Source organism: Geotrypetes seraphini, chromosome 3, assembly GCF_902459505.1.
Source record: "Geotrypetes seraphini chromosome 3, aGeoSer1.1, whole genome shotgun sequence".
Classification (NCBI taxonomy): domain Eukaryota; kingdom Metazoa; phylum Chordata; class Amphibia; order Gymnophiona; family Dermophiidae; genus Geotrypetes; species Geotrypetes seraphini.
This window is the reverse complement of record NC_047086.1, coordinates 386775963-386800939: the sequence shown is the minus strand read 5'-3', so window position 1 is coordinate 386800939 and position 24977 is coordinate 386775963. Positions and strand designations below refer to the sequence as shown.

The window sequence follows — 24977 nt, the reverse complement described above, 5'->3', positions numbered from 1 at the left end:
TACATATTTTAGACAGGTACTTATTTGGAAGTGTTAAGTGACTTTCCCAGAGTCAGAAGGAGCTGCAGTGGGAATTGAACTCGCAACCTCAGGGTGCTGAGAAAGCTGCTCAAACCACTAGGCCTCTCCTCCACTGCACAAATTTGACTAGGGAGGTCTACACATTTGCACACAACCATATCAGCTGGGCTCTTTGCTCCTAGCCTATGCCTTCATGCTAGCTTCAATAAACAGAAGCAAAAAAAACCCACACACAACCACACAAAGCTGACTTCTATACTGAGGAGTTTCCCTCAGTCTTTAAGACTCTTTCCTCTCTACTTCATAATAATCTTTAAACCAATCAAATCAGTTTTCCTGGCTCTAAGGACATTCTGCCATACTCAATCTTCCTGCTGGTCAGCAGAGCCTAACTAGAGGATGCACAGTTTGAGAACATGAGGGGAAAATAACTGATGAAAATGCCAGCATAAAGAAGAGAAGAACTTCACAAATTTTGGGGAGAGCTTTGTTTTCACATCCATTCAACAGAGCACACAAAACAAAACTGACTGAGGGGAACCCTGCACACAGAAAAGGCCATGCACCTACCTTGAACCGCAAGGTAATGGCGGAATAAAAATCACTAATGTAATGTAATGCAGGGACTGTATTTTATGTGACTTTGTACAGCGCTACATACATCTGGTAGCGCTACAAAAATAATTAATAGTAGTAGTAGAATTCAACAACAGTTCTGATCCTTGGAAAGGTGCTATGTCTCAGTACAGCTGATCATACCTTGGCTGCCCAACTCAATCTTTCTTGTCAACAGAGAAATATATGAGCATGTTACAATTGCTAATTATTAAAAGAAATATGCCCGAACTACCATCTTCGGGTTAAGGGATCCAAGATGGCGGCAGCTTAGTGCAACGCTCCTGTACTAGGTCGGAGCGTTTTGATTTTTCAACAAAATAACGCCTCATACCAAGAGAAAGGGAACGGTGCGGTCAGAACCCTTGGCGACCAGCACTTCCCTACCTGCTCAGCGGCCTATAGGGAGTTTTCTCTGCACTTCATCTCCATTGTTGCCCGGAGCTCAGTCTGCTGTCTCATCGGTGGGAGGAGCCGCCGAAGAGCTGGACCTTGAAACATCTCTCTCACTTCCAGGTTCTGCTCCCCTGCCACTTCCAGCCCCAGCCGCGGCACTGCTGGGACTCCCTGACGAGAAGCACTCGATCCAGAAAACCCCAATCCAAGCAGCAACTGCTGTGATATCTACAGAGGAGCATGGAGACCTGGGAGGGGTAGTGCAAACTACTCCCCAGCTAGAGAAACCTGCGGTAATAACTCTGGAGAGCATTTGGGAAGCTCTCCAGACACTGAACACTACAGTTTCAAGATCTTCTACCCAGATTGTATCGCTTGTAAGAATAGTTGAGAACCTGGGGAGGAAATTGGAAGGGACAAAAATGGAATTTTCCTTTGAACTAAAAAAGGTCTCAGACAAGACAGATAAACTTGAAGAGTAACATCCAGTATGGTGAAGGAAAGGATCACTCTTGATAGGAAGATTGAACAGATTTAAAATTTCAATCGTAGATTGAACATAAGAATTTTAAATTTTCCTACATCCTTGGTGATGACTCCCATTGATTTGCTTAAAAAATACTTGATTGAAGTGTTAGGATTTTCTTCTGATAATATTTCGCCGGTAAATCGTATCTATTATCTACTTGTTAAAAAAAGCAATGGAACCTGAACCAAGGACTTCACAAGCAAATATTCTTGATCCTTTAAATGTTATGGATATTAGTGCTGCCCGATTCGAATCGGTTCACCAATTCGAATCAGGTGAATCGATTTGAATCGGTTCGTTCTGATAAAAAACCGGACTCACCAATTCAGCCCTGATTCCAGTTAATTCTTTTTTTCACCACCGGCCTCCAGACTCGTTCCCATCTAATGTAACTTCCGGTTTTGCGAAATCGGAAGTTACATCAGAAGAAATGAAAGGACATGGGAGCGTCGAGGGGGGAGTGAGCAGACCTCGGAAGCAAAGGGTAACTGGCAGGAGGGCTGAGAATCGGCATCAGGGGGGGGGCTGAGAATCGGCGGGGGGGCTGGTGAGTCTTGGGGGCTGGGGATGGAAGTTGAAATCGGAAGGGGGGCTGGTGAGTCTTGGGGGCTGGGGATGGAAGCTGAAATCAGCAGGGGGGCTGGGGCTGGAAGCTGAAATCGGCAGGGGGGCTGGTGAGTCTTGGGGGCTGAGGCTGGAAGCTGAAATCGGCAGGGGGGCTGGTGAGTCTTGGGGGCTGGGGATAGAAGCTGAAAACGGCAGGGGGGCTGGGGCTGGAAGCTGAAATCGGCAGGGGGGCTGGTGAGTCTTGGGGGCTAGGGATGGAAGCTGAGAATCAGGCAGGGGGGCTGGGGAAAATTAGAATCGGGCTGGGGAAGCTGAGAATCGGGGAAGCTGAGAATCGGGCTGCCCGATTCACGATTCGAATCGATTTACCATGACAAAAAAATCGGTCTCCCGATTCGTTGACTGACCCTCCCCCTTCGCTCCTAAAGCAGGAGCGGCAGCGCTGCCTCTTGCTGGCCTGCCGCTCCTGCTTTAGAGGGCAAGTGGGGAGGGTCAGTCGGGAAGTGGCTTCCCCACATCAATTTACCTAATTTCAGCAGCCTGCCCTGCAGAAGATCGCTGGCTCTAGCGATCTTTGCAAGCTGCCATACATTGTAAGAGTTGTCTTCTCTCTACCATGGTCCTGCCCCTTCTCTGACGTCAGAGGAGGGGCAGGACCGCAGCAGAGAGAAGACAACTCGGACGACGTATGGCAGCTTGCAAAGATCGCTATAGCCAGCGATCTTCTGCAGGGCAGGTGCTGAAATTAGGTAAATTGAATACGCAGGCCTTCAGGAGGGTGCAGACGTTCAGGGGAGGGGGGGAGGGAAGGGGGGATTCAAAGAGATGTGCATATGCCGGACTTCTGGGGGAAGAAATAAGGGGTCTAAAAACAGAGGAGAGGGAGAGAGATGGTGGACAATGGGATTTAGGGATGAAAGTTACAGAAAGAGAGAGATGCTGGATGAAAGGGTAGTTGAGAAAAGGTGGATCTGTAGATGGAGATGAAAAAAAGGAAAGATGCCAGACCTCCAGGGGAGGGAAGGGAAACGGAAGGGGAGGACAGAGATGGCAGATGGATGGTTAGCAGGGAGAAAGAAGAAAGAAGGAGACCCTGGCAAGCAAACTATCAGAAGACAACCAGAGCCTGGGACCAACAAGATTTGAACAATGACCAGACAACAAAAGGTAGAAAAAATAATTTTATTTTCTGTTTTGTGATTACAATATGTCAGATTTGAAACGTATATCCTGCCAGAGCTTTTGTTAGACCACAAACGTGAGCTAGGATTTAACTAGAGAGAGGAAAAGTATTTTTTGTTTGTTTATTTTGTTTACACCACAGCACCAGTGTGGTTAGGAGAAGGCAAAGGGGGTGAAGAGGCTATAAAATAAACCCACCAGGATGTTTGAAAAAAACACCCAATTGGGCAGGAAAATCGAATCGGAAAATCGATTCAGTAGGCTGAATAGAATCAAAATTTTTTTTCCTGAATCGGGCAGCACTAACGGATATACTAGACTCAACTATTACCGAAAATAATGAGAGAGCGACCCTAGTAGTATCTTTTGTATTTGAATGGGATGTTAATTCTATTTTTAGAATGTTCTTTAGAAAATCCCAGTTACCATTTTATGGGGAAAAAGTCTGAATATTTCCGGACGTTACAAGACGAACTCAAGAGAGAAGAAAGTTATTTCTTGTCATGAGACCTGAGGAGGTTTCTATTGGCGCCTCATTTTTGCTCTCATATCCTTATAAATGTATAAGATACTTGGGTGTTAAATATATGTTTTACTCCCAAGATCAACTAAGGGTATTCATTGATATGAAGAAATTGGTCACTGGAAATGTTTAGTGTAATTGAACAGTTTATATAGAAAGTAGGATAACTGTTAAGCCATTCTTCATATTTGTTTTCTTGTAGTATTCTTCTCTTTAATTTCACTTGGATCCTCCAACCTATGTTATGATTGAGGTCTAAGGAAGTTTATAAATTTTTCCTTTATTTCTGTGAAATTCTTGTTTTAATGATTCCTTCTGTATTACCTAAACAAGTATGTACTTGCTTATAATTTTCAAATACCAATAAATAAATAAAAAAAGAAATATGCCCAACTCCACCTATATTGGCTTAGCCACCTAATCTGAGACAAAAATTGGAAAAATGTTCCACACACAAACCCACGAGACTGGCAAACATCCTTGTAGTGTGGCAAACTGTGTGAGCACATCTCAAAGGATTCCAAGGTCACTCATATGGGAATAACATTAAGCATAAAGGGATCCTTTACCATACATGTTCATCTTCTAATGTGGTATACATCATTCAGTGCAAAAAGTGCAAAGAGTGATATTTCATTAGTGAAACAAGCCAAATACTAAAGACTAGAATCAGTCTATATAGATATCATATTAAGTTTCAAGTTTAATTAAAATTTGATTGATCGCCAGCTTAATTCTAGGCGATTATATAATAATATGTTAAAATAATGGGGTATTATACAGTCGACTCTGCTTAAGTGCACGTCCTTCGGACCGGATTGCCATGTGCACTTAAACAGAGTGTGCGTTTAATAGAAGTATCACTTGTTAGTCATGAAAAATCACAATACGCAGTAGTCAAATGCAATAAAACTTTTATTCAACCGAAAACACACTGAATACAATGTAATACGGTACAGTTGTAGAAACAGTACTGTTCGGCCTAATGCAATAAACTTTTTTAAACCAAGATTGCAAGATTCAGGCTGTGTATCTGACTACTGAAGCTGTAAAACTGCCATAGTCGTGACAGCCATTTATCTCCAAATAACAACACAGCGTGTGTAGGGACTTCAGTGTGTCTGACAAGGAAACAATCTCTGATGATTCATTAGTCATGATGGCAGCAGCAGTATCTCCGTCATCATCAGACTCTTTGTTGTCTGCAATGTCCTTTATTACTGTACAGATATTGGAATTAGAGCTGTCAGATGATGTGGAGAGATCGTTGTCAACGGTGACATACAGCTCAAACTCTTGTGACAATAGTCCAACTGGGAGTTCAATGGACGCCTCTTCAATGTCTCCAGCCTTCTAAATTCTTTTCCGTTTTCTGGTAGAATTGCTGTTGGGTTTGCCAGTCTTTCAAAATCGCTTACTTTTTTTTGTTTGCAAATCCAAGAAATCTAGCTAGGATGAACGCTGTAATGTTTTGCAATAGAGACCTGACTCTCCCTTTGGTCAAGTCTCTTTAACACATCAACACATTCAGCCAAAGACAATGATTTTTGTCCACGCAATGCCATAGTACAGTTCTGAAAGTTCGAACACCTGGCCAGGCCTAGTCTGCAGTTCCAAAACAAGTGGCTTATCCACGTCGGAACGTGTGATTGCATTTAACCGGAGTGAAAGTAACATGAGAGAATGGCGGTTGGACCTATAATATCTGTGTGCATAAGCGGATTGTGTGTTTATCAGAATTGCAATTATCCGGAGTTTACGTCCAATCACCATGGTGGTCATGTGCAGGTAACCGAAGCGTGCACTTAGGTGGAGCAAACTGTACGTTTAAAATACACAACAAAAATCTTAATTGCAAGGACAAAACAGATGAACGAGAGACAAAAGGGAGAAGGGTGAACTACAATAAAGTCAAGAAGAGAGAACGAAAAAAGATAAAACAGGAGGGAGGGAAAGGAGTTTCATTCAGACCTGCCAGTACCAACCAGGATGTCACCTCTGTCAGACAACATTTTGGAAAAACTGACCACTGCACCAATGATTTTATGGTAAGAATACAAAAGGAAACTTTTAGACAATCCAATAACCTTTGAAATCAAAATGATTTTGACACCTACCAGACAGGACTTAACAGAGATCTGGGCTTTCTTTCCCTTTATAAAGACATTTAAAACTTCTCTGCCACCTTTCTGTCTCTGCCCCCTCCCCCTTTCCTATCCTTAAAATACTTTCATGTTTTGCTTATATATACCGATATTTGTCAACATTTGCTGATTTCTGATCTGAAGAAGGGTTACCTTCGAAAGCTCATCACAAAATGCATCAAGTTAGTCCAATAAGAAAGGTATTACCCTATTTCCTTTGCTTTTTGATTTATTCTTTATATTACCTTTCTTTACTATGTTTCCCAATTTGGATAACCACCAAAACCTAAAAAAATTATTTAAGTGTTGCAAGGGAATTTGGAGTGTTGTCCCTTGCCCATGCTAAATTTAGGGTGGAATTCATTCAGTTGACGACGAGCTGGGGAGGGCTTCGATGGCTGGGATGGTTAAGATGGGCTGGAGTGAGATTTGACGGAGACTCCGGTAGATAGAACCTAAGCACACTACCAGGCAGGGCTCGGGATTTCTGGGCCAGAAATACTTAAGAAAAAGGACCATTTAAATGAAATGATTAATTTATGGGGCATATATGGTTGGGCATAGAGAATGAGACATATATGGTTGGGCATAGAGAATGACACGGTGGCTTTTACCTGTGGCTAACCGCGGGTAACCCGCCGAAATGGGGGGGGGAATAAGTGCTCACTGAGGATACGGGGACAAGGCCATCCACCACCCTGTGCAGCAGTGAATGACCTTGTCCCCACAGTTAAGGGAGGGAACGCGCGGCCCCCTCCCTCCTTCCTACCTACCTGAATCTATCTATCTCCCTCTCTCCCCCTTACCTTCGCAGCGCGTTTTAAGTTTAGGGTAACTTGTTGAAAACCGCTGGAGCCTACGTGCAGTCGCGTGCATCTGTTGGCAGAAGCTTCTCCTCTGATACAACATCCGGTAACAGAGCAAATGGAAGACGCAGAGAGAAGACAGACAATGGATGGAAGGAATTAAATGAGAAGATGAAGAAAGCAGAAACCAGACAACAAAAGGTAGAAAAAAATTTCTATTTCTTTTCCTTTTTTTGCTTTAGGATAACGTAGTATATTAGTTGTGTTGATAAAAATTTATAAACAAAGCCCTGCCAGCTGAACATCTCTTTCTCTAGTTCAGCAGCCAGAACTTTGATTTATAAGGAAGGAATAAGCTAAATATTGCAGTACTAAGGCTTATATGATGGATGCTGCGGGGATGGTAGTCGTGGGGACAGTGGTTGCAGGGACGGGACGGAGATAGTTGTTACAGGGACGGAGTGGTGACAGGGACGGTGGTCGCAGGGACGGGGCAGTGACAGAGACAAATTTTTTCCCCGTGACATTCTCTAGTTGGGCAGACTGGATGGACCATTCAGGTCTTTATCTGCCATCATTTACTATGTTACTATGCAAAGTGTGCTACTGTTAAGATGGGTTATTTTACCACAAGTTGTGCTATTTTAGCATAGGGTCTCATTTTATCCAGTGAGACCTTGTGCTAAAATAACCCATCTTAACAGTAGCGCAGATTGATGAATTCCCCCCTTAGTCAACTATATACTGAGTACAGATGTTCAATAATGATGACACTAACATTAATTTGAATAAGTCTAGCTGATATATGTATCTGCTGTTTTGCTGTTCACCTGGATATCCATGGACACAAGATCCTGTTTGTTGTAAAAATATTTAATCCAGAAATACTGATCTTATCCTAAGAAAAGCTAATCCTTTAACACAATATAAAGCCCTCGTACATGAACCCACTTGCAGTTAAAAACTAGAAATGGTACCAGCATAAGCAGGCAGCCTATAAATACACATTTTTAAGTGACTCTTGAAAAATTATTATAAAAAGTCATAGTTTGGCTTTCTTGGTTTTAAGTGAGTTCAAACAGAAAATCCCTTTATACTGGTATGAGCTTTTCTTAGGGTAAGATCAGTTTTGGTATGCCTGGCTGTGGCATATACATTTTGCTAATAATGAATACACATAGTGTAATTGGTAGTTCTTGTACTGCTTAAGTTAAAAAAAATATTAGAGGAAGACAGATATATTATTCTTTTAAGGCCAATTTTCCTATGAGAATTTGGTTAAAAATACCCTTTCTACTAAGCTTCTAAATACCTGTTTGATTTTGTCCAGGTCACCCTTTTCAGCATAAGCATTCAGTAGCGCTAGGTAAGTTTCTGCACCAGGCTCAATTCCTGCACCTCTCATAACCGAAAGGATGTTTTCTGCATTCTCCAAATCCCTAGAATTAGGCAGAAAAGATGACACAAACTAAAAGTTAAAGCAGCAAATACTACTGTATGTCAAATGCTTCTAAACTTAGGTTTAAAGTTAAACATTTATTACCCAACACATGCAAATCCAGACTTAAAAGATCTAAATACCGTGTTTCCCCCAAAATAAGACAGTCTTATATGAATTTTGGGCCCAAATAAACCACTAGGTCTTATTTTGGGGGAAACTGCCCAATCAACGTTGATGGTGGCCATATTCCACCCGATTCATGAGTTGCCTTTCAATTACAACAAACAAATTAAATGCCACATAATTTATGAAGGGTTTTGTTAGGAAACATATTTATAGGTATTATTTTCAACCAATGAATCACTTAGATTGAAAATATTAAATTTATGGGTAAGATTATTGATTAATAAATTATTTATATTTTAATTTTAAGTAAAAGCACCAATTGGTAGGGGGGGGGCATAAATCTAATCTAATCTAAACCTTAAGTTTATATACCGCATCATCTCCATGAGAATGGAGCTCGACACGGTTTACAAGAACTTAAAATAGTGGCTAGAGAAGAAGAAAAAGGATTACATGAACTTAAATGATTACAAATGATATACATGATGGGAACTTGAAATGATATATACATCATAAGAGGTTTTAAGGATTGACGTATGTATGGTTATGATATGCCCACCCCAAGTTTCATTGCCCAAAGTAAAATTAGAATGATACACAATAGAATTCAAATATAAATGATATATGAGATAAAATACACAATGGTACTTGTTATCATAACGGTTAAAATCAATTAGAAATCAACAATAATTTTTACATTTATCATCTAGTTACCCCATTCTTTACTATTAAACAATCACAAACCCACAGCACCTTTCTATTCCCCCCCTCCGTGCAGCTGAACCCCCACCGACCCTTACAGCTCTCCCTCTCCACACCAACCACGAGACCGACATACCATTACCTTCTTCCAAACAGCAGCATCGCAGCAGCAATATAAACAGGCTGCTTCGGGCCTTCTACCGCCGGGGCGTTGCTGTGCTGCGTTGCTGATGACATCATCAGTGATGTGGCAGAGAAATGCCTCGGCGGGAGAAGGCACGAAGCAGTACGTTTAGATTGCTGTCGCGATACTACCATTTGGAAGAAGGTAATGGTATGTCGGTCTCGCGTTTGGCGTGGGGAGGGAGAGGTGGAAGGGCCGGCGGGGGAGGGGGAGTCTGAGGGGGCGGGGGAAGTTCAAATTCAGCGCTTCAACTAGAGCTTATTTTGGGGGTAGGGCTTATATTAAGACCTACCCCGAAAATAATGCTAGTTTTTATTTTCGGGGAAACATGGAATGTATACCCTGGAACGAAGGCAGGATGAGGACAGAAACATTTAAATACCTCCAAGATATAAATGTGCTGGGCGTTGTCCTCTTTCAACAAAAAGGAGGCTCTTGAGCAATGATCATAAAGTAAAGGATAAATGGGGAAGACTCAAGAAAAATATATGGAAATGTTTTTTCTCCCAGTCAAGGTTGAAATAAGTAAAGTACAGGCAGTCCCTGGGTTAAGAACAGATTCCATTTTTAAACCGTTCTTAAGTTGAATTTGAATGTAACTCGGATCCTAGTATTTTTCACCTCCTTGAGGCCCCTCTTGCATCCATTTCCATCTATCTCACTGTTCCCTCTCCACCACCACATCCAGCATTACTCTTTCTCTTCCACATGCATCTCTACCTCACTCTTCTCCCACCACCATGTCCAGTAATTCTACATCCCTCCCTATGCCCAACAATTCTCCTCTTTCTTCATCTTCATATGGGCAACATCTCTTTCCCTCTCACTCAGACACCCAATTCTCCCTTTCTATTCTGTCCCCCATCTCATCTCTTTCCCTCACTCTCTCCATTCTTCCATCCTATGGCTCATGCTTCCCTCTCTTCCTCTATTCTGTGTCACAAGCTCCTGCCCCTCCCCTCCTTCCTTCCATCCTTTGTCTGAAGTTTGTGTTCATTTCCAAGTCCCAGTGTGCCCCTCTCCCTCCATTCTGTGCCAAGTACGTGCCTTACTCTATCGGGTGTTTATCTACATCTGACCAGCTCCCTCCTCCTTCCAGCCGCCATTGTTTCTCTGCAGAAAGCCACGGGCAGTGGCTCCTACGCACATCCTGCGGCTGAGCCGAAGCCTTCCCTCTGAAGTGGGAGGAATGTCAGAGGGAAGGTTTTCGGCTCAGCCGCAGGGTGCGCATAGGAGCCGCTGCCTGCGGCTTTGTGCAGGGAAACGACTGCGGCTGGAAGGAGAGAACCAAACAGAAGGTAAGCACCCACTGGTGGGAGGCATGTACTTGCGGTACAGAATGGAGGGAGGGGAACGTTGGAACTTGGGAGGGAGGGAGAAGGACGCATTAAAACTCAGGAAGGAGGGAGAGGGGCACATTGGGGCACCAAAGGTAGAGCATGACCCTTGTTTGTAAGTACGAGTCCAACGTAAGTCAGATGCTCATAAAATGGGGACAGTCTGTATCTGAATTCAAGAACGAACAGGATAAGCACAGAGGATCACTGAGGGAGAGAAAAGGGACTGTAGAACTGAGCAATTTGTGTGGAAAAGAAGACTAAATAGGCTGTAGTCTTTCCTGCCATTTCATATTAAAACTACAATCCACAACTCTGTTTTGCTTCAATATAAAAACAAAATTAGGAATATATGTCTATTTCTTCAAAATCATATTTTTTTCACATTCTCCAAATGAAAATACTCAAATTAATAAATCAATATCTTTATAGATTACCCTGCTCTTGAATGACCAGTCACAAGAGAACTGAAAACGGCTTCCGTGATTGGAAGGTCTTTGCTCTTCATAAACTCCAAAATCTTGCTGTAAGATAAAACACAGAAATGATGCAATGCATTCTTCCCAATTTCAATCCAAAACAGCACACAGCAAATAAAAATTTCACTGCCAATATTTCTGCACAAAGGAGAAATTAAGTTCTTACCTGCTAATTTTCTTTCTGTTAGCTTGTAGACTGGTATAGTTCCTTTACGTATGGGTATTATACCTCACTGCAACCAGCAGGTGGAGAATGAAATCAAATTTGTATATCAGTACAGCTTCCCTTCTACTAATCCAGTCTGCCAAATAGCCAAGCAGAACCTAGGAAAATTCTTAACTGAAAACAGTAAAAGAAACTCCAAACAGGAGTGTAAAAACAACAAACATCTTTAAACAACTGTTGGAACATGTGTAGTTCTGTATCCTGGAATATAAAACATCCCCACAGCTCACCAGCTAAGCTAGCTGAGCCATTGCCGCTGTTCTTAATTCTCCCCGGCACTAGAAAAATACTAGAACCCGCAGAAAAATTCAAAATCTGCACGCGAGCAAAAACCCACAATCACCGCACAAAGACAGATAGGGTGAGGAACTATACCGGTCTACAAGCTAAAGAAAATTAGCAGGTAAGAATCTAATTTCTCCTTCTGTATCGCTTGATAGACCGTATAGTTCCATTACAGATGGGACGTGCCAAAGCAGTACCCATCAAGGGTGGGACCCCTGAAGGGCCGACATCAGAACAGGTTCAAAGAATACCGCGTCCCGAAGCACTTGAACATCTACACGATAAGTGTCTGACAAAGGAATGCAGAGAAGACCAGACTGCAGCCTTGCAAATATCCACTGGAGACACTAGAGAAGATTCAGCTCAAGAAGCTGCCTGACCCCTAGTGAAATGAGCCTTGAGAAATTCTGGATCAGGCTTCTTCAGAAGATAAGCGGAAGCAATAGTCATCTTTGATCCAGGGCACAATAGTAACCTTAGAAGCGCCATCTCCCTTACGAGGACACGCTAGAAGGACAAAGAGATGATCTGATTTCCTGATCTCCTGGGTCCTCCGCACATAAGAGTGAAGGACCCAACTGACATCCAATTTGTGCAGCTGTCTTTGCTCAGAAAAGCCCTCCCGATTACCCAACACCGGGAGGACTACAGAGTGATTGACACGAAAAGGAGAAACTACTTTTGGCAGAAAGGAAGAACAGGCCTCAAAACAACCTGCTCCCTAGAAAACTCCAAGAAGGGAGCCCTACAAGAGAAAGCCTGCAACTCAGAAACACATCTAGCTGAAGTAATGGCCACCAAGAAGACCGCCTTAAGAGAAGGTCCTTCAAAGAGCAGTTGCCCAATGGTTCAAAAGGAGGGTGCACTAGAACAGACAGAACCAGATTGAAATCCCAAGAAGGAACAGATGGCCTTACGGAAGGCCTGAGCAACTTGGCAGCCCATAAGAAGCGAATCACATCAGGTATGGCAGTCAAATGCTGACCTTCCACTAACCCCCGAAAGGCTGACAAGTCCACAAGCTGAACCCGGAGAGAAGACCAAGCCAGTCCCCTATCCAGACCATCCTGCAAGAACTCTAAGATGTTAGGCAGGGAAGCACGAAAAGAGACCACTCCACACGCATCACACCACTCTTCAAATAGATGCCAAACCCTCACATAAGCCCAAGAGATGGAAAGCCTCCAGGACCCCAAGAGAGTTGAGATCACTTTATCTGAATACCCCTTCTTACCTAGATGATCCCTTTCAAGAGCCAAGCCGTAAGGCAAAAGGGACCCGGATCGAACATTGGAATGGGACCCTAAGTTAGAAGGTCGTCCAAGAGAGGCAGAGGAAGAAGATCCGCCACCAGATGCCTCACCAGATCCGTGTACCATGGTCGTCGAAGCCAATCCGGAGCCACCAGAACCACAAGGCCCAGATGGTGAATTATGCGGAGAAGAACCCTGCCCACTAATGCCCATGAAGGGAACACATACAACAGCCCCTCCGTTGGCCTTGGTTGAACCAGAGCATCCAGGACCTCGGCCTGACCGTCTCTGCGACGACTGAAGAAGCGGGGTGTTTTGGCGTTGACACTTGTGGCCATCAGATCCATGAGAGGCTGACCCCAAGACTGCACTATCAACTGAAAGGCCACCAGACTTAGACATCACTCTCCGGGATCTAGCACGGGACGACTTAGGAAGTCCGCTTGAACATTCTCCACTCTGGCTATGTGAGATGCTGATATTACTTGAAGGTGCGACTCCACCCAGACCATGAGCAGAGTCTCCTCCTGTGCCACCAAAATGCTCCTGGTGCCCCCTTGATGACTGACATAGGCCACCACCTTGGCACTGTCTGACAGAACCTGACTGACTTGCCCATCAGAAAGGACTGGAAGGCTAGCAACGCCAGACAGATGGCTCTGGTTTCCAAGATATTGATTGACCAAGAAGCCTCCCCATAGACCAGATGCCCTGAGATGAGTGACCTAGACACTGAGCTCGCCAACCAAGAACACTGGCAGCACTGTCCACTGCGGCTGGTCCAGACTCGCCCCTTGTACAAGATGGGGGGGGGGGTCTGTAGCCACCAACGAAGACTGCCCCGAGCTAAGCCCAGAAGCGAACAGGGTGATCCAGACGGTGACTCTGAGGCGACCACCTCTGAAGAACAGCATACTTAAGGGGACGCATGAGGGCCCACGACCACCTTACTATATCGAGAGAGGCTGCCATCGACCCCCAAGACTTGGAGGAAATCCTGCGCCCGAGGACACCGGGACACCATAAGCAGACAAATCAGATTGCAATTTGCTTACCCAGAAGGAAGGACCTTCCCCAAGGTGCCGAACAGGACCCCTAGATATTCCAGGCACTGAGATGGAAACAACTGGCTCTTAGTAAGGATGACTACCCATCCCAGTGACTGCAGTTCTAACTTCACCACCCGAGCCGTGACCCAAGTGCTCTCCTGGAACGACTTGGCTCTAATCAACTAGTCATCCAGGTAGGGATGAACAAGAATGCCCTCTTTTGACAACGCTGCCACGACGACCACTATCACCTTGGTTAACGTCCGGGAGCCGTGGCCAGACCAAAGGGAACAGCACAGAACTGATAATGTTGCCCCAAGATCGCAAACCACAGGAACCAATGATGGGAGGCCCAAATAGGAAAGTGCAAGTAGGCCTCGGTCAGATCTAGAGAGGTCAGAAACTCCCCCGGCTGAACCGCCAAAATCACAGACCGCAGAATTTCCATGCGGGAGGAAGGCACGTGAAGAGCCCTGTTGACCCCATTCAAATCCAGGATGGGTCGAAAGGTCCCTTCTTTCTTTGGCATCACAAAGTAAATCGAGTACCAATCTCCCACTCCTGTGGGGGAACTGGAACCACCGCACGGAGATCCAACAGTCTTTGAAGGGTCTGATGAAAAGCCTGATGCTTCCCCGCCACCTGCGAGGGAGAAGCGAGAAAACAGTCTGGCAAGGACCGGGCAAACTCCAGAGCATAGCCATCCCAGATCACTTCCAGAATCCACTGATCGGACGTGATGTCTGCCCACTTTGGATAAAATTCTCTCAGCTGTGCACCCACCGGAACCAAGACAGGCGCCGGCAAGGAGTCATTGGGCACGGGCAGCAGGGGACCCGGAGGGGGCGCTACCTGCACCCCGGTGGGCCCCACGAAAAGACTGCATGCGCTGGAAGAATCTGCCTCTAGAGAGCCCAGAACAAGGAAAAGAGGCAGCCCCTCTACCAGGGTGGAAGAGGCGGAAATCACGCCCACGAGCAGCATCGCCTCGAGCCAGCAGCCTAGGCCTATCCTCAGGAAATGAGGCACTTTTGAAACAGTGAGAGTCTAAAGCAACCTGTCCAGGTCCTCACCAAACAAGAAAGATTCTTGAAAAGGGAACTTTGTCAACTTAGCTTTGGACGCCGAATCCACTGACCAAGCGTGAAGCCACAAGGTACGGCGTGCTGCTACTCCAAAGGCCAAAGACTTGGCAGAAGCTCGCAAGAGGTCATACATGGCATCCGAGAGATAAGAAGCACCCAATTCAATTTTGGCAACTTCTTGCTTTAGCAAGTTCCAATTCTCAGATTTACTCTCAAGTACATGCTGAGCCCAACAAAAACACGCCCGAGCCACTAGCCTGCCACATAGCCTGAACCGACAGAGCCATCACATCAAAACTCTGTTTAAAGAGAGACTCCAACTTACGCTCCTCCGGGTCCTTCAAGGCCACACCGCCCTCAGCAGGAACGGTATGCTGCTTAGAAATGGCCGAGACCACCATGTCCACAATGGGTGACTTCAAATTGTCCCTATCCCCTTCAGGAATGGGATTTAGGCGGGCCATGGAGTGTGCAAAACAAAAAGGGGCTTCCGGCACCTGCCACTGTGTGAGCGTAATATCCCAATGCATAGGTAAAGAGCGGGGAGCAGAGTGGATACACCATATGTGGGGGCTCCAATACGGTGCCCTCAAAGTGCAAAACCGAGGAGACCTGTAGAATTAACTCATGAAGCTCTTCCCGCTGAAAAATGCACATCACAGATGCATCTTCGCCAACTGGGGGGTGCTCAAACCCTTCGCTGGCGGAATCTGACCCCTCCAAAAGGATCCTGGAATTCTCCCCAAAGGTCCAGGTCCTCATCAATAAATCTTGCTCCTCTAGGTAAAAATCCTCATCCCAAGAGACCCTCAGGCATTTGGATGAGAGAGAAGTAGAGGGGGGCAAAACCGCCACTGTGTGGGGCCGTGCCGGGGAAGACATCGAGGGACCCCTCCCTCCCCCCCAAAACAGGAACCGTCCAAGCTCGGGAACCAGGAGTCCAAAAACAAAGTTCAAACAGTGCTAAGAGGGAAGCCAAAATTAAGCTTACCACCTGTTACCAAAGACTGAGGAAGACTGGGTTAGTAGAGGGGAAGCTGTACTGATATACAAATTTGATCTCAGTCTCCACCTGCTGGTAGCAGTGAGGTATAAAACCCATCCGTAAAGGAACTATACCGGTCTATCAAGCGATACAGAAAATGTGATTTTACCTGATAATTTTATTTACCTTACCAGACCAATCCAAACAAATGGGCTTTGTTCCCTACCAGCGGTCGAAAACAGAACAAGATTGCAGATATCATGCTTTAAAGCAGTGGTTCTCAACCTTCCTAATGCTGCAATCCTTTAATACAGTTCCTCATGTTGTGGTGACCCCCAACCATAACATTATTTTTGTTGCTACTTCATAACTGTAATTTTGCTACTGTTATGAATCTTAATGTAAATATGCAGGATGTATTTTCATTGTTACAAATTGAACATAATTAAAGCATAGTGACTAATCACTAAAACAATATGTAATTATATATTGTGAAATATTTATTTCTAATTACAAATAAATGTATGTGGGAGTATCTGCATGTGGGCGGACAGGCCTGGAGACAGATAGAGGAGCGGTGTCTCGGTTCCAAAGACTGGTGTTCTTCAACCTTTTGACATCTATGGAAATAAAATAATTATTTTGTGGACCGGCAGTTGAAGAACACTGCCTAAGATCATCGGAAATATGTGTTTTCCAATGGTCTTAGGCGACCCCTGTGAAAGGGTAGTTCGACCCTCAAAAGGTTGCGACCCACAGGTTGAGAACCGCTGCTTTAAAGGATCATGTGCAGGATTAGCTCTCCAGTATTCCTGAATCAAAGCAATCAATTATATCCCCTTATTCAATAGAGCAAAGGGAAGAGGGGTGCATTAATGGTTCAGAAATGTCATGGGCCTACAAGAATAAAACCTTTAAACAAAAGTTATCCTGACCTATGAACAATTAATTTAGACAAACGGATGAACTCTTACTCTGATAGGAAAGTCTGACCACGGGCAGGACTCTAAGAAAGAAAGGTAGCAGGTTTAAAACCAAATTTTTCTTCCTTACCATCCCACCAGATCAGTCCAAGAAAAAAGGATGCATCCAAGCAACTGCCAGGAGTCCCTCTGTTACATCCGCCCCAAAAGGTGGCATCCTCTCTACCCCGTATATATATGCAAGAAAGAGTGGTTGATCTTCACCGAAAGAGTGGTTGACAGCTGGAATAAGCTTCCAGTGCAGGTGATCGAGGCCAGCAGCGTGCCAGATTTTAAGAACAGATGGGATGCTCATGTCGGATCTCTACGAGGGAAAGGTCATCAGAGAGCGATTAAATAGGGGGGGGGGGTCAATGGTGTGGGCAGACTCGATGGGCCTTGGCCTTTTTCTGCCGTCACTTTCTATGTTTCTAAGCACAAGGGAGACCAAGTGGTTGCCCTGCATGTATCTGCTTGCAGAAGCATATGATGCTTGGGCCAAAAGGAGGCTTGCACCTTGTTTCATTGTTCTCTGAACCCCTTTGAATGACACCGTTTGAAACTTAAGGGGAGAAAAACAAGTCTCCTTCAACCAATGACCTATAGTAGCTTTTGATGCTGCTTCACATTTCTTCTGGATAAATAAATAATCCAACCTAAAGTTACACAATAGACAAGAGTTCTAAGACCATGAATGTCAAGCATTTTCTCTCCTTAAAATTAGCATCAAAAATCATCTGGTTTACATGGGACATTGATAATATCATTAGAAGAAAGGAGGGCACCATCCAAATTGTCACTCTCACATCTGAAAGGGGATTAAAAATAGAAATGGCTCTTCAGACATACATCTTACTACCAGAAATGTTGCTCTAAGCCAGGGGTGTCCAATGTCGGTCCTCGAGGGCCGCAGTCCAGTCGGATTTTCAGGATTTCCCCAATGAATATACATGAGGTCTATTTGCATGCACTGCTTTCATTAACCATTTCATTAACCAAACAAGCCTAAAGTCCCTCTAACATGGAATTCTCTTTCATACAAACTTTCATTTCCTTCAGTGAAAGGGATAAAACTTGTTGGTAATCTCTCACTCCTTTTCATACAGGTTTACAATGATTTGGACATTCCTAGTTATATTAGAACTCTCTTTTCTCTCCAGATTTTTTGTAAATCGATGAAAACAATGCTATTTCAACAATTTGGGGGAAATGGTACTAAGGAGTGTTAATTGTCTTTTGTTAAATTGATTCCCTGTTTCTTGAAGTGTTATGTAAACCGAGTTGAGTCCCTTCTTCAGGAGATGATGTGGTATATAAATCTAAGGCTTAGATTAGATTAGATTAGAAGGAGCTTGCAGGAATGGGGCAGGGACAGGAAAAGAACTCGCAGGGCAGGATGGGAAAATGAGTCCCTACGTGGACGGGAAAAAATTTGTCCCCGTGTCATTCTCTATTCTGAGCATTCTCAGATGAGTTAATACCCACTGTCCAGAGCACACTATTGCCATTACTTGGATTGTAAATGCATTTTAGGCCAGACCCTTTTGTATGACAGATATCAATGGAAACACCACAGAAAGATATACCATACTCTTACAATACTAACCCCCTTGAATACTCCATTCTCTGACATAAAAGAAAGGAGATCTCTTACATGCTTGAAAGAGGCTATTTATGACCTCTTCTAAGTACTCTCTTTTACAGCCAGGCCAGAATATAGACCAAAGACAAGCTGTCCAGGAGAACTGGTCCCTGTGACAAGAGACCCTGATAATGAGGAAGTTTCAGGGACATGCCCACCTGAAGTTTCATCAAATCAGCTTGCCGGTTCAGAGGCAGTACTACTATCAACCCTAGATAAGCTTACATTTTTTTAATACCCTTCCCTAACACACATCAGGATGGTGAAACATACAGGAGGCTTAAGCCTGTAGATCCCCACTCCCTTCTCTGACTAAAGAATTGAGAAAACTTGGCATTCTCCAACAGAAACCCCCTTCCCCTCCAGCTACAACATCCTGATCCCTGTTGGCCTCGCTTATTTATTCTATTGTACATAAAAACTAGTGAATGAGCTGGATAGCTCTCCTGATGGTTGCTATTTAAGGTGATATTTAATAGCTGAACTGTGATTTTCAGCTGGTTGCTTCTGACTGGCAAACAAACATGGCAATACCTGTTGTCTTGCTATGAAGGCACCTTGTGGTTTAAATGTAATATGTATTCTTTCAAACCTATTCACGGTAACGCCTAATGGTTAGGTATATTATCACACTGTGATTTATTCTATCATTCTTTCCAAACCAATGGAATGTTTGCCAAATGCTTAAGGCAAACCACCTCTCCCCTCTAGGTCAGAAACAACACAGATAAAAATACTTGGAGCACATCCACACATGCAGATATACGGAGGCGTTTGAAAGAATTTCACAAGCTACGCTTGGCATGCTTTCCTCACATATTTGATTAGGGACTGTTCCTAGTACTATCTAGCTCACCTGTCAAATAGACCAGCTTTTCCTTTCTCGTATTTATTTTTTCCTTCTGGAGGACAAACAACCAGAAGATCCTAGATATCAAACCATAGAATCTGAGGACCAGTGCTGATCTAGGACAAAATATCTCTTCTGCTCAAATGCAGTAAGCAAGCCTTCTCAAGCTAACAACTCAAAACAACTGCTGTTCCTTCAACCCATCCTTCATTGCACAGGCTTCAGTGTCTACCATCTACTGTGGAGACAAAGAAAACTGAAGGATCCTTGAACTGAAGAACCGGTATGCTGTCATGGAAGTGAAGGAGATGAGAACAACCTGAGAGGAAGAACCAAAGCTTGAAATCCCAAAAAGTACTGGATCCGTAACCACTAGGAGGCATAAGGTAGTGGTAGTTGGCGATTCCTTAAACTAGAAGTGATGAGGTAGGGTGATCAAAGCTCCCGGGTGAGTATAAGCCCTCAGGTACGTAAATCACTTAATACCTCTACACGGATGAGAAAAGGGGGCAATGTCTGGAAAGCAGTATATACTAATGCTCAAAGTATGGGAAACAAGATTCTGGATCTAGAAGCTGTAATGGAAGAAGAGGAGATGAATATAGTGATGACATGGTTCACAGAAAACCATGACTGGGAGGTAGTTATACTGGGCTATAATCTGTTCAAGAAAGACAGGGTAGGAAGAAAAGGAGGAGGAGGAGTAGTGTTATATGTTAAAGAACATATTAAAGCCACACAATTGCAGGATCTGCAGGGCAAGGAAGAGGCACTGTGGATCAATCTGGAAAGAGGGAATGGTGAATATATTTACATTGGTGTGATATACAGGCCTCCTTCACAGACAGAAGAAGTAGGTAGAGATTTAATAGTAGACATTCAGAATATATCTAAAAAAGGGGAAGTCTTGCTAATAGGTGATTTTAACATGCCAGATGTTGATTGGGGTATCCCTATTGCAAGGTCTTCTAGAAGTAGGGAGATTCTGGATTCTCTACAAGGAGAACTGTTCCAGCAGTTGGTAATGGAACCCACACAGGATGGGGGGTCATACTGAACTTAGTGCTTATAAACAGGGAAAGTGTTTCTGATTTTACAGTGGGTGATCATCTGGCATCCAGTGATCACTGCATGATACAGTTTAATATTAAGATAGGTATAGAGCAGGATCATTCAAAAGCAAAGGTTCTGGACTTTAAAAAAAAACTAATTTTTACGTTAAGGAATTATTGTCTGGATGGGAACATCTGGAAGGAGTGGAAATGCGGTGGGCAAAACTGAAAAGAGCAATTGTAAGGGTGACAAACCTTTTTGTGAGGCAAGTAATTAAAAGTAAGAGGAAAAGAAGGCCACTTTGGTTCTCAAAAGTAGTAGCTGAGAAGGTAAGGAATAAGAGGTTAGCTTTCTTAAGCTACAAAAGATCGCAGAAAGAGGAAGACAGGCAAAAATATCTGGAAAAGTTAAGAGAGGTTGGTCTTGTAGTCAGGAAAGCAAAGATGGAAATGGAAGAAAAAATAGCTCACATGGTAAAACAGGGAGACAAGATATTTTTTTAGATATATTAGTGATAGGAAGAAGTGCAAAAGTAGCACTGTGAGACTCAAAGGTGAAGGGGAGGAATATGTAGAAGCTGATAAAGAAAAGGCCGAATTGCTTAACAGATATTTCTAATCTGTGTTCACAGCTGAAGCGCCAGGAGTGGGACCGCAGAAGACAAACGTGAATAGGAATGGAGGAGTAATAGACCCTGATCGATTTTCAGAGGTTTGTGTTCATGAGGAGCTAGCTAAAATAAAGGTAGACAAAGCAATGGGGCCAGATGGTGTACATCCTAGGGTGAAGAACTTAGGGAAGTTCTGGTAGCTCCACTTTTTAATGAGTCTCTAGAGTCAGAGTGGTACCGGAGGACTGGCGAAGGGCAAATGTGGTCCTTCTTCACAAAAGTGGAAGTAAGGAAGAAGTAGGGAATTACAGGCCGGTAAGTCTGACTTCTGTGGTAAGCAAATTAATGGAAACACTTTTAAAACAGAGAATGGCCAAGTTTCTGGAATCCTTTGGATTACAGGACCGGAGGCAGTATGGATTCACTAGAGGTAGGTCTTGTCAGACAAATCTGATCAATTTCTTTGACTGGGTGACCAGAGAATTGGATAGAAGATGTGCACTAGATGTGTTGTATTTAGATTTTAGTAAAGCCTTTGACACTGTTCCACGCAGACGTCTAATAAATAAACTGAGTGCCCTTTGGATGGGTCCCAATGTGACGGGCTGGGTCAAGAACTGGTTGAGTGGAAGGCGACAGAGAGTAGTGATCAATGCAGAGCTCTCTGAGGAAAGGGATGTTACCAGTGGTGTGCCTCAAGGTTCTGTTCTTGGGCCTGTTCTTTTTAACATTTTTATAAATGATATTACTGAAGGGTTGCCAGGTAAGATATGCCTCTTTGTGGATGATACGATAATCTGCAATAGAGTAGACATGCCGTATGGTGTGAAAAACATGAAGAAAGACCTGGCGAAGCTTGAAGAATGATCTGAAATTTGGCAGCTAAAATTTAATGCTAAGAAATGCAAGGTCATGCATTTGGACTGCAAAAACCCAAGGGAACGGTACAAATTAGGGAGTGAAGAGCTTATGTGCATGACAGAAGAATGAGACTTGGGTGTGATTGTATGTGATGATCTTAAGATGGTCAAACAGGTTGAAAACATGACTGCAAAAGCTAGAAGGATGCTAGGTTGCATAGGAAGAGGTATGGCTAGTAGGAAAAAGGAGGTATTGATGCCCTTGTATAAGACTTTGGTGAGACCTCATTTAGAATATTGTGTACAATTCTGGAGGCCGCACCTACAAAAAGATATAAAAAAGATGGAGTCGGTCCAGAGGAAGGCTACTAAAATGGTGTGTGGTCTTCGTCATGAGGCGTATGGGGACAGACTTAAAGATCTCAATCTGTATACTTTGAAGGAAAGGCGGGAGAGGGGAGATATGATAGAGACGTTTAAATACCTATATAATGTAAATGCGCATGAGTCAAGACTCTTTAATTTGAAAGGAAACTGCTCCGGAGTAATCTAAGGAAATACTTTTTTACAGAAAGGGTGGTAGATGCATGGAACAGTCTCCCAGAAGAGGTAGTGGATCTCTTGGAGAGAGAAATAGATAATGGTTACTGCAGATGGGCAGACTAGATGGGCCATTTGGCCTTTATCTGCCATCATGTTTCTATGTTTCTATATAGCATAGCTGGGCAACCCTTTTATTTACTTATTTAATTCATTTTCTACCCCGTTGTCCCCAAAGAGTTTAGAACAGGTTACAGGTTAAAAAACATACATAGTATACAGTTTACATAGAAGACCACATGACTGTCAGTACTAGCCATGGCAGACCGCAACATTACATTAGAACCAGAACTGCACAGAGCTTCATACACCTTCTGAGATATAAAATAAGTAAAAACAATGGAAACAAACTGCAAGAGTGGCTATTCTCAAAATATTTATGAAATATAGTATTTTAAAAACCACTAATACTCTGGTTAATGACATTTTATTTGCATAATTCCCATGGTCTCATGGGCTGCATAAAATTCAATAGCAGGCTGCATTTGGCCTGCTATACAGGATGTTGTCAGCAATATGGTTCTTCTCCGTCTCCATCTAGTAGTAAGGAGACTAGGATAAAAACCCATGTCTGAACTGGTCTCATGGGATTAGAAAAAAAGATCTGAAGGGAACATCTAAACGTCCAAGACAAGTAAAAATTCTTAATGGACTAACTTTTCAAAACCCTGCACCCCAGTGAAATGTTACAGCAAAGATGCACAAAGGGACCAAACAACTGTCTGGTAAATTCACCAAGCAAGAAGATAAGAATCTAAGCAGAGCAAGCCAGCTAAATGCAGATATCATAAAAGAGACCAATCTAGTAAAGCTATATTGCAACTGAACAGAGTTAATTTTCAGTGTGTAAGATATTAAAAAAAAAAAAAAAAATCACCCACTAGCTTCTGAATTACAGTAAAACCTTGGTTTGCGAGCATAATTCGTTCCAGAAGCATACTTGTAATCCAAAGCGCTCGTATATCAAAGCGAATTTCCCCATAGGAAATAATGGAAATGCAGACGATTCGTTCCACAACCCAAAAACTTTAATACAAAATACTATACGTACTCGTATTGCAAGACCTCGCTCATTGAGAACAGTCACTACACTCTTGAAGCGCCAGAGAGAGAAGAACCATCGGTTCAGTTGTGATGTGTGTATATTGTATGTACTTGTATTGCAAGACATTGCTTGTATATCAAGTTATTTGCAATCCAAGGTTTTACTGTATATCCAATCCAATAGTCAGCCTATGCTATCTGTTCACATATTGTTCTAGATTATTTTATTTATTCAGTTTTCTATATTGTTCTCCCAAGGGAGCTCAGAATGGTTTACATTAATTTATTCAGGTACTTAAGCATTTTTCTCTGTCTGTGCCAGTAAGCTCACAATCTATCTGATTATATCTGGGGCAATGGGGGGATTAAGTGACTTGCCAAGGGTTAGAAGGATCAGTGTGGGTTTGAACCCACAACCTCAGGGTGCTGAGGCTGTAGCTTTAACCACTGCGCCACACTTAGTGGTTCTCAATGCAATGCTCAGGACACACCTAGCCAGTCAGGTTTTCTGAATATCCACAAGGAATATGCATGAGACAAATTTGAATGAACTACCTTCATTATCCCCCCTTTTACAAAACATCAAAAGCGATTTTTAGCACAAGCTGGTGCGCTGAATGCTCTGGCTGCTCCAGATGCTCATAGGAAGTCTATGAGTGTCGGGAGCAGCGCAGAGCATTCAGTGCACCAGCCTGCGCTAAAAACCGCTTTCGTGGTTTTGTAAAAGGGGGGGGTGTATGCAGATATATCTCGTGCATATTTATTGTACATATTCCGAAAACTTTACTGGCTAGGTATATCCCAAGGAATGGGTTCAGAATCCCCACACTAGATATATAATCTTACTCTAACAAGCCTGAACTCTTATGAGTAGGCAATACTGATCAAGAGCATAAGGCTTCATCAAAATACATATACAGATTTGGATCTCCATACCTGGCTCCCTCAATGTCTCCCACAATGCAATAGGCAGCAATTAATCTTTGATAAGTCACCTGTCAGAAAACAGCAAAAGCAAAGGTTGTTAAACTTTCATCCATGGAAGACAGGTACACCAGTGTAAAACAGAAACTACAGTACATTAAAGAAAACCACATGGTTAAGATCACCTACTCGATTTGGCTGGATGTTGGCTGCCTCCATTTTTGTCAAGAAATCAGTAGGTGAGAATTTATATTCATTCTGGAGGTAAACTTTAAGTAAAGCATTGTAATGGCTGATATCGTATACTGCCCCTAAATGAGAACAAAAAGGAAACAATAAGTAAAAATGAAGAAAATGTCACTGTTCAGAACCTCCCTGTAATCATAATTCTGGACTTTATTTGTACACGATGTGTCAAATATGTTAGAATGCAGATATGGTACCACAACTTGGTATCCCCGCACCATGACTCTTACAATTATTGGAATCTCTGACTG

At 43.3% G+C, this 24977-nt stretch overlaps 1 protein-coding gene across 1 annotated transcript in view; it reads right to left on the bottom strand.

Annotated features, from left to right (window-relative positions):
• LRPPRC (leucine rich pentatricopeptide repeat containing) overlaps positions 1–24977 on the bottom strand; it is a 318251-nt gene that overhangs the window by 270725 nt on the left and 22549 nt on the right. Inside the window, exons 4-7 of the mRNA XM_033937468.1 lie at positions 24670–24791; positions 24493–24551; positions 11011–11097; positions 8096–8222 (exon numbers count right to left, since the gene is read on the bottom strand). Of these exons, the coding sequence (XP_033793359.1) occupies positions 8096–8222; positions 11011–11097; positions 24493–24551; positions 24670–24791 (395 nt within the window). The remainder of the gene's footprint in view (positions 1–8095; positions 8223–11010; positions 11098–24492; positions 24552–24669; positions 24792–24977) is intronic.